Raw genomic sequence first — 10,979 nt, forward strand, 5'->3', positions numbered from 1 at the left:
TTTTTTTTACTAAAATTGCAATAATCTTCTAAAGTATTAGTCCTACATAATTAGGAATATGGACCTTTTTGTAGAGAATCGAAGTTAGCTAAGAAAAAAATTTTTTTTAGTACTTGAACTTTGATGGACTTGGGCGAGCCTAGGATATTGACCAAAAACTTTCACATTTCATAGAGATATTTTAGAGCATAATGAACCATATTTTTGCTATTACCAATCATATTACCGTTGTTTGTGCTTACAATCCATGTAAGAAAAATGATGTAACGAGTATACATGAGAAAATTTCTGAAGTAGTATTAAAATATAATCATATTATATGCTGCGGTGATTTCAATGTTGACATTTTATATAATGATTACAACTCAATAACACTAGTAGATAACTTTCAATCAAACGGGATTAATGTAGTAAATAAGCATGCCACTCAGTTTTCGCCAAACTGCAAGCCTAGTTTAATTGATTTGTTCAGCGTAGCGACGATCAAGTGTTACCTAGGTTTTCTTGAAAAATATAAGGGTCTTTCATACATTTTGCGACAAAAGTATTTTATTGTTAATTTTCTACATATTTCACTTTAATTTTATTAAAAACTTTTAAATTTAAGTCTTTATTTCGGTTTACCAGCGATAAACACTTTGAGCGAAAAGCGCAAGCGGCTGGCAAGTCTTCGTCGGTTAATTAATTCCATATCTTCTGCTAATTTTCTCCAATTTTGGGTCCCTTATTCTCCTGATTTTGACCTTATACACATAGACTCGGAACGAGTCACTAGAACGGCTTTTCATTCAAATTCTAAGATAAAATACACCTGAAAAAGACTAGCGTGCCGCATGTTCTTTANAAAATGATGTAACGAGTATACATGAGAAAATTTCTGAAGTAGTATTAAAATATAATCATATTATATGCTGCGGTGATTTCAATGTTGACATTTTATATAATGATTACAACTCAATAACACTAGTAGATAACTTTCAATCAAACGGGATTAATGTAGTAAATAAGCATGCCACTCAGTTTTCGCCAAACTGCAAGCCTAGTTTAATTGATTTGTTCAGCGTAGCGACGATCAAGTGTTACCTAGGTTTTCTTGAAAAATATAAGGGTCTTTCATACATTTTGCGACAAAAGTATTTTATTGTTAATTTTCTACATATTTCACTTTAATTTTATTAAAAACTTTTAAATTTAAGTCTTTATTTCGGTTTACCAGCGATAAACACTTTGAGCGAAAAGCGCAAGCGGCTGGCAAGTCTTCGTCGGTTAATTAATTCCATATCTTCTGCTAATTTTCTCCAATTTTGGGTCCCTTATTCTCCTGATTTTGACCTTATACACATAGACCCGGAACGAGTCACTAGAACGGCTTTTCATTCAAATTCTAAGATAAAATACACCTGAAAAAGACTAGCGTGCCGCATTTTCTTTTCTCCCAATGTTTACACTGCTGGCATATGCAAATAAGGATTAAAATTTAAAAACTAATTAATAAGATTTAACTAAAGTAAAATATGTAAAAAGTTAACAATAAAATACTTTCCTCGCAAAATCTATTAAGGACCCTTGAATTACAAAAAAAATGTGTAACAGTTATTCGTCGCCAGGCTGTAGTTTAATACTTTTTACCCGACTTCAAAAAAGGAGGAGATTATAGTACGGGAGCTAGCAACGTCGTGAAAACAGGAATTTCAGGACAGCTGGTTTTTTGATATGACATCTCTTTCACTCCCTCGGTTAGCGTGGGGGCCATCTGGCAGGCGGTAATGGTTGCGTTGACTAGTGCGCATCGTATCTTTACAGTTAAAAATGTTAATTTTTTAAGTCATTTTAGTAAGGCTAATTTTCTTTTCATTGGCTTTAACTAACTTTTAGAAACATAGATTTATTATTGTCCGTTGTTGCTAACATTNTCCAATTTTGGGTCCCTTATTCTCCTGATTTTGACCTTATACACATAGACCCGGAACGAGTCACTAGAACGGCTTTTCATTCAAATTCTAAGATAAAATACACCTGAAAAAGACTAGCGTGCCGCATTTTCTTTTNAAGCGGCTGGCAAGTCTTCGTCGGTTAATTAATTCCATATCTTCTGCTAATTTTCTCCAATTTTGGGTCCCTTATTCTCCTGATTTTGACCTTATACACATAGACTCGGAACGAGTCACTAGAACGGCTTTTCATTCAAATTCTAAGATAAAATACACCTGAAAAAGACTAGCGTGCCGCATGTTCTTTACTCCCAATGTTTACACTGCTGGCATATGCAAATAAGGATTAAAATTTAAAAACTAATTAATAAGATTTAACTAAAGTAAAATATGTAAAAAGTTAACAATAAAATACTTTCCTCGCAAAATCTATTAAGGACCCTTGAATTACAAAAAAAATGTGTAACAGTTATTCGTCGCCAGGCTGTAGTTTAATACTTTTTACCCGACTTCAAAAAAGGAGGAGATTATAGTACGGGAGCTAGCAACGTCGTGAAAACAGGAATTTCAGGACAGCTGGTTTTTTGATATGACATCTCTTTCACTCCCTCGGTTAGCGTGGGGGCCATCTGGCAGGCGGTAATGGTTGCGTTGACTAGTGCGCATCGTATCTTTACAGTTAAAAATGTTAATTTTTTAAGTCATTTTAGTAAGGCTAATTTTCTTTTCATTGGCTTTAACTAACTTTTAGAAACATAGATTTATTATTGTCCGTTGTTGCTAACATTTTTATTAAAAAAAAATTATTATCATTTTAGTAAAGCGCAAAATTTAATATGATGTTGTTTAAGTACTAATGAATCCAAAAATTAATTTGCCAGACATTAATTCGGTTGCTAAAGCAAGATCCGNAATACTTTCCTCGCAAAATCTATTAAGGACCCTTGAATTACAAAAAAAATGTGTAACAGTTATTCGTCGCCAGGCTGTACTTTAATACTTTTTACCCGACTTCAAAAAAGGAGGAGATTATAGTACGGGAGCTAGCAACGTCGTGAAAACAGGAATTTCAGGACAGCTGGTTTTTTGATATGACATCTCTTTCACTCCCTCGGTTAGCGTGGGGGCCATCTGGCAGGCGGTAATGGTTGCGTTGACTAGTGCGCATCGTATCTTTACAGTTAAAAATGTTAATTTTTTAAGTCATTTTAGTAAGGCTAATTTTCTTTTCATTGGCTTTAACTAACTTTTAGAAACATAGATTTATTATTGTCCGTTGTTGCTAACATTTTTATTAAAAAAAAATTATTATCATTTTAGTAAAGCGCAAAATTTAATATGATGTTGTTTAAGTACTAATGAATCCAAAAATTAATTTGCCAGACATTAATTCGGTTGCTAAAGCAAGATCCGGATCGATTTAAAGCTGAAAAGTATTACGCTGGTAGTGAGGGAGATAGTAGCAAAATAGTGAATTTTCATAGGATTTTAGTATGAAAATTTGAAACTATAACAACTTGTCTAACGTTATAACATAAATCTAATTGTAACATCAAAAATAATTTCTTTTTTCAAATACATACGTATAGGCAAATAAAAACTTAAATATTTCAAAAAACATCAGCTTCTATAGTGTCANTTCTTTTCATTGGCTTTAACTAACTTTTAGAAACATAGATTTATTATTGCCAGTCATGTCCGTTGTTGCTAACAAAATGTAGAAATGTAGGGTTTTAAGGCACTTAAACTTGAAAAAGGCAAAACGAGCTTTAAAAAAAGGCAAAAAAGGNCCCCCCCCCCAAAATGTAGAAATGTAGGGTTTTAAGGCACTTAAACTTAAAAAAGGCAAAACGAGCTTCAAAAAAAGGCAAAAAAGGCAAATATTTTTTAATTTTGTTATGTACTTCCTTTATGTACAATGTGAAAGTTTAATTACAGATATAAAAAAATACATACAGTGGTCAAAAAATTATAGCCGAACCACTTTGTGCCAAGTTTTAACGTATTATATTTGTTGTCATTGAACTTTTGTTATATTTTTAAATAAAAATATAGTTTGTTCTTTAACGAAACCCGTGGAAATCCATGTTTCCAAATTTAAGCAGTCCACTTGCAAAGGTGCTATGTAAACTTTTTTACATTTTTAGTTTTTGGTGAGTAACGTACCAGTATTTAAAGTAGTTTCATGTCCACTAACAATACAGTGCAAAATCTTTCTATTTTCTGAAAAAATAGCATCAAATGTTAACTACTATTGCAAAGGTCGCTATAATACTTATTTATACACTTTCAAAAATCTCCATCTTCTGATGAACTTAGAAAACTGCAAGAAAACGTGGTAGTTTCGGTGCCTAGTGGAAGGCGTCGTAAAAAAGAAGCAGACCAATCTTCATGGAAGAGCGAATGCAAAAAGCAAAAAAAAGATAGCTATGTAAAAGGTACTGTTTCAAAACTCGCTATATTAAATTTTTGTATATAAAATTTGCAAAAACTACCACATTGCTATATTTNGCAGACCAATCTTCATGGAAGAGCGAATGCAAAAAGCAAAAAAAAGATAGCTATGTAAAAGGTACTGTTTCAAAACTCGCTATATTAAATTTTTGTATATAAAATTTGCAAAAACTACCACATTGCCATATTTTTTTTTAATGTTATTAGGCTCTTGTTTATCCAAATTTTCAGATAATAAAGAGAAATATACAATTTACTTGTTGTTGTAGATGTTTTATTAAATTATGGCTCACTATTATAAAATCACATAACGCTGTTTGCAAGTGGACTACTCATTTGTGCAATATTAAAAAAAAAAAATTCAACAAACTTTCGTACAAATTTCGAACTTTTAAAAATTCTAAAAAATCAATCGACATTTTTAGCCATTTGAAACGTGTACTTTATTCTACTAGAATTCAATGGGCTACAAAGCTGCATACTCAGAACTTAATTAAAAAACTCGAAATTTTAACGAAAATTTGTAGCTTATTATTTTTTTTAATTGCATAAATTTTTAAGGCAGTGTCACTCGATTGGTACATTTGTACAGATTTGTAAATTTTTATATTGGGCTTTTGAAAAAAAAAGTGGGACATTTTTTTTTGCATTCAAAAGATTGCTACAATACAGCGATGTTCTATTGAAAAATTTCAATAAATTAATTTTCGTGATTGGGATAGTGAAAAATATTTTGGGTTTTCAAACAAATGGGATACGATTTACACGAAATTTTAGCAAATACCCAATCGTGTGTCACTGCCTTTAAACTTGTATTTATACGGATGTTGGTAAAGAAGGAACTATAAAAAACTAACCGAAATTAAATAACAACAAAAATAATATTTTAAAACTTGTCAAAATTTGGTGCGGCTATAATTTTTTCTACTACTGTACATAAGTTGGCTATGATTACTCGGCCGTGCTATCATAGTAGCACAATGCCACTCATATTTGACTTACAAACAAACTACGGGCAGGATTTTCAAGATTTCAACCCTGTTTTTATGAAAAATTTTATTTTTGTCACTATTTTTCTTTTAATCAAAATATGTTGAAATAAAAGTGGGACTAAAAAAAGTTTTGCCGGAGATACTTCGTCTTATCCTCGTTTACCGGCAGACCCATTCGCTTGCTTCCTTACCCAACTTGGAAAAGGCAGAACAGACTTCTCGGTTTTTAATACCGAGCGGTTCAGTTCTGCAGCTCTTATTATCTTCTCCAACATCAGATTAAAGAAGTCACATGAAAGGGAGTCGCCCTGTCTGAAACTCCGTTTCGTGGCGAAATCTCGAAAACATATACATGGAAAAAGTACTAAATTTCGGAATCAGCAAGCGATTCTGCATAGGAATTGGATAGTGGCATCCGCTGCGCACTTTCGTTGTAAACCAGGGTTTAAATATAAAAATGTTATGGCGAATTTACATGGTATGAAGCCATATGAACTGTTGATACGTTAAAATAGAGGGACTACATGTTCTAATGAGGAATTCAATGATATCGAGTGGGATGCATANTGTTGTAAGTTTGTTATCATAGTTCTTCGTATTTTTATTGTCCACTAAACGTGAGTGGCTTCAATTTAAAAAGTTCTAGTACAAAGAATTTCTTTGTTTTGAATTTGTTTGTTTATTGTTTTTAATTTTTAAATTCATACTTTTGACATGTATGTGAATGGCGGAGTTGCCGCTTTCCTCCTTTTCGGTGGGTTTTTATATTAAAAAGGCATCAAAATGGGAAAAACCCCCCTTGGTATCTCTGCATCTGTTAAACTTTTTATGGGAAGATGTATGAAAATTCAACTTGCTATAATTTCATATGCTTAACAGTATCACAACAGTATGTTTACAGTATCTCCCCATAACTTTTCATATGAAAAAATTTATTATATGCATCCCACTCGATATCATTGAATTCCTCATTAGAACATGTAGTCCCTCTATTTTAGCGTATCAACAGTTCATATGGCTTCATACCATGTAAATGCGCCATAAAAATGTTATGATAGTGTTATAAACAGGGAACGGATCTTTAGGACCTAAAAACCTATAAAAAACGCAAAATAAAATAACGAAATAGGCTGGAAAACGAAAAATAAAATAGCGAAAAAGCCAGGAAAAGGCACTAGGTGCTGCAGAAAAGGCAAAAAAAGGCAAAACAAAATAGCGAAAAAGGCAGGAAAAGGCACTAGGTATTGCAAAAAAAGCAAAATAGGGCACTAAAAGGACAGAAAATACAAAGAACAATCAAAAACTACATTTATTTTAGAAATGTTTATATTACAAGTAAAAAGAGAAAAACTATGAACTAGTTTCATTATATGATAAATTTGTACTTTGAATCTTTGAATATTTTATCCTTTCGGGTTTCTAACTTATAAAACTTTAATCTGTATAGTTGTAGTAACATTGAACCGCAAGATGCATTTTGAAGTTCTCTGGCAGCATTTTCATTCGATTTTCGCGAAGAAAAGCCTTGAATATACTAAATGTGTGCTCGACGTAAGTTGATACAAGCGGCGCCCAATTTAACTATGGAACGTTTGAAACGTTCATATTATCAGGAATAAGGGAGTTTTCCTCGCCCTTGATAATTTTATCCACACCCCTTATTGTCTCCAAGCCTTCGTTAGCTGAGAAAACGGCTTTGAATTTTTCCAACACAAATTTGGCAAGAGGTATCTGCGCTTCTATAAGTCGCAAGGGCAATGTGTATATTTTTTAGTCTTAATTGTAAATGCTATAATCACTTTTTTAAAGGGAAAGCTAAATCGTGGACATTCTTAATCGAATATACTCTATCTCTTTAACACGAAAAAAAGGCAATTTCCATAAAATCCGTTCCCTGGTTATAAATATAAAAATGTTTGTGTTTTTCGCTTGCTTTATTCCGGCACTATAAAAGTTGATGTTTTTTGAAATGTTTTAAGTTTTTATTTGCCTTTACGTATGTATTTGATTTATTCTGACGCCATAGAAGTTGATGTTTTTTGAAATATTTAAGTTTTTATTTGCCTTTGCGTATGTATTTGAAAAGAAATTAATTTTCGATATTCCAATAATTAGATTTATGTTATAACGTTAGACAAGTTNTGTATTTGATTTATTCTGACGCCATAGAAGTTGATGTTTTTTGAAATATTTAAGTTTTTATTTGCCTTTGCGTATGTATTTGAAAAAAAATTAATTTTCGATATTCCAATAATTAGATTTATGTTATAACGTTAGACAAGTTGTCATAGTTTCCAGTTTTCATACTAGAATCCTATGAAAATTCACTATTTTGCTACTATCTCCCTCACTACCAGTGTAATACTTTTCAGCTTTAAATCGATCTANGAATCCTATGAAAATTCACTATTTTGCTACTATCTCCCTCACTACCAGTGTAACACTTTTCAGCTTTAAATCGATCTAGATCTTGCTTTAGCAACCGAATTAATGTCTGGCAAATTAATTTTAGATTCATTAGTACTTAAACAACATCATATTAAATTTTGCGCTTTACTAAAATGATAATAATTTTTTTTTAATAAAGAATGACGTCTGGCACAATGTTAGCAACAACTGACATGTCTGGCAATAATAAATCTATGTTTCTAAAAGTTAGTTAAAGCCAATGAAAAGAAAATTAGCCTTACTAAAATGACTTAAAAAATTAGCATTTTTAACTGTAAAGATACGATGCGCACTAGTCAACGCAACCAACGCTCGAAAACGTTGCTAGCTCTTAGACTATTATAAATTCTTCGGAATATATATATTTGTTTATGTGTGTGTATGTTACCGCATAACTTTGGACCACATCAACCGATTTCTATAATTCATTTTAAAGGAAAGGTGGTACCTCAGAGGTGGTCCCATACTAATTTCGTTTAAATTCGATCACTGTATCATGAAGAAAATAACGGTACTCTTCATTTGTTATATGAGAATTGAAGTCGGTTTTGTTTTTTGCTTGTTGAATAAAAAAAATATATTATAATCAGTGTATGTCATATTTATTATTTCCATTTCAGAGAGGCAAATCGGGAGCAATATAAATATATAGATAGTTTGCCAAACAGTCATAAGTTGATTATAACTGGTTTAAAAACAAACACACTCTACTTATTCTCTGTGATGGCCTACAATGATCTGGGTAACAGTAAATACTTACCGGATTTACAACGAGCACAAACTAAAGGTAAACTATCATGTAATATATAGTATGTATGTATATTTATACTTTTTATTAGTGTTACAAGTACCAATGTATGTAGGTAAAGCTAGTTATTTGACGATTAATTAAACGAACTTCCAAGGTTAAAGGTTTTCCGGACGAACACATGTGTTTAACTTCTAGGCTTTTGGTAAAACAAATTACGAAGAGAAGGACAACCAACTAACTGAAATTCATATGTACTTTACAAGGATATTAGGGGAATTCCTAACGTAATACCTTCTTTTTACTTATTTTTATTGCTGCCCGTGGATCACTGCTGCAACTATTTCCGTAAACTGTTCAAAATATCTTAGAGGCTCCGCCACCCTCTCAACCGGCCTCATCGCTGGGTGGACCACCGACTACCACTTCAACGCCCCTAGGGGGTACTTCCGGTTTACTTTTGCTAATAGGCGTTGTTTCTGGCGTAACGGTAGTCCTTTTAAATGTTTTCATCATCGGATGTTGTCTACATAAACGCAACCAAAAGCGACTTAAACGAGGTATTTCTCTCAGTTCGAAGAAAAAGAGTATTTTAATAGCAATTTATCATTTAATTTGTTTGGTTGAATATCGGCAAAAATTACTATCCGTTATAAAATAAGGGTTTCTTTAATATTTTCTGGCTTATGTTTTATTTAAACACCAGATTTAAATACGCCTGCATCAATTTGGCTTATTTTTATACCCGAGCGCACCTATGCACAAGGGTATTATAACTTCGTTCACATAACGGTTGCTTGTAACAGTCTAAACGAATCGAGATAGATATAGACAAATGTATACATAAATGATCAGAACAGTGTTGCCACTTTGTGAGTAATTCCTCAAAACGTGAGGAATTTCGGGTACGCTTGAGTATTTTTGGGGATTTTTATTTTGAGGAATTTTTGAGGAACTTTCTCTCGATATATTTGCAGATAACAAATGCAACCATGTTTTACACAAGAGAGTTGTTAAATCGCTCAGCAAATTTTTGAACAAAACGCTTTCTGAAGTTTTATAAAGAGCGAAATACACCACACAAGTGGCTTGTCAAACATTCTTCAAACTTACTTTTCCCATTTCGCCATACACCATGCAAACACGACTCGTTCAAGCAAAGAATTTTAGTTTTCTTCCGGTTCACAATGTAAAAGGGTTTGGTTTTCTTCCATTTTTCTCTCTCGCGTCCTCATTCCGTTGCGAATGAGGTGATTTTATCATACACAACGTAAGCGGATTGATCAAGCGTCAACATGACGGCCAGAACATCAGATAATTTTGATTTTTGTTCACATTTTCCTCAAACCGCTTGTCACACCTTCAAACACCCCCATACACAACATAAATAGCTTTAAGGAAAGGAATATTTCGCTTGGTTTGCCATGCCGCGTGTGTGGTGTTTTTCGCTCTTAAGCATATCTGCATTTGCTGCTAAATATTCAAAATGTTATCGATAATTTTTTTCATTCCATCGTTATATTTTCAACTAAATTTGAATTTGCAAAATCTCGGTAACGAATGGAGAGAACACGCATTGTTCGATCATAAGGATATTCATATTGATTCCTCATAAGATCCAGAAAACTATAGAAAAAGTTTTTGAATCAAAAGATTCTTCAGGTTCATATAAGTTTCCCAATTAAAAAAATTATATCTGCATGACTAATATATGTAGCCCTTTTCTAATGCTTCAGTAGAACGTATATTTAGTAATTTAAAGATGTGTAAGACTGACTTAAGGACCAGATTGAGCACTGATATAGTTGCAGCAATATTATATACAAACAAGTAAGAAAGTCTAAGTTCGGGCGGAGCCGAACATTAAATACCCGGCGCAAGTATTATATATATGTTTTCCACCTTTCCGAAAGCTACCGCTACATGATAAGCCGGCGTGTATAAATTTTAAGTAAACTAGCGTCCTTAAATTTCAAAATATTGAAATTTCAAGCATTTCTGAAATTTACCGTTATATGAAAAGCGGCCGTAATTTTAGTCCGATTTCAACAATTTTCAATGGTGTATACATTTGTCTATATCTATCTCGATTCGTTTTGCCTGTTACAAGCAACCGTTATGTGAACGAAAGTTATAATACCCTTGTGCATAGTGCGCTCGGGTATAAAAATAACGGCGATGCGTTGTTTGAACCGCAAGAAAAAATTTACCAATTGAATTGGAGAATGTAATTAATTTTTATACTAAGTACCTGTAAATAGTATGCAGTACACTATACTCATATCTGTAATAAGAAAAGTTTGAGTAATTTGTTCGGATTTTGAGGACTTTTCGTTTGTTTTTGAGGAATTGGTAATGTTTTTGTGGCAACACTGGATCAGAATGAAAAGTGAAATCGATTAAGCG

The 10,979-nt window shown here is 32.6% G+C and overlaps 1 protein-coding gene across 1 annotated transcript in view; it reads left to right on the plus strand.

The window, feature by feature from the left end:
- The window catches only part of sns (nephrin adhesion molecule sticks and stones), a gene marked incomplete at its 5' end in the record, with an annotated part of 174,548 nt that overhangs the window by 34,375 nt on the left and 129,194 nt on the right, over nt 1-10,979 (plus strand). Inside the window, one exon of the mRNA XM_017612297.1 lies at nt 8,446-8,612. Within this exon, the coding sequence (XP_017467786.1) occupies nt 8,446-8,612 (167 nt within the window). The remainder of the gene's footprint in view (nt 1-8,445; nt 8,613-10,979) is intronic.

Source organism: Rhagoletis zephyria, unplaced genomic scaffold (genome assembly GCF_001687245.7).
Source record: "Rhagoletis zephyria isolate East Lansing unplaced genomic scaffold, Rhagoletis_zephyria_1.1 Rzeph_scaffold_00521, whole genome shotgun sequence".
Lineage (NCBI taxonomy): Eukaryota > Metazoa > Arthropoda > Insecta > Diptera > Tephritidae > Rhagoletis > Rhagoletis zephyria.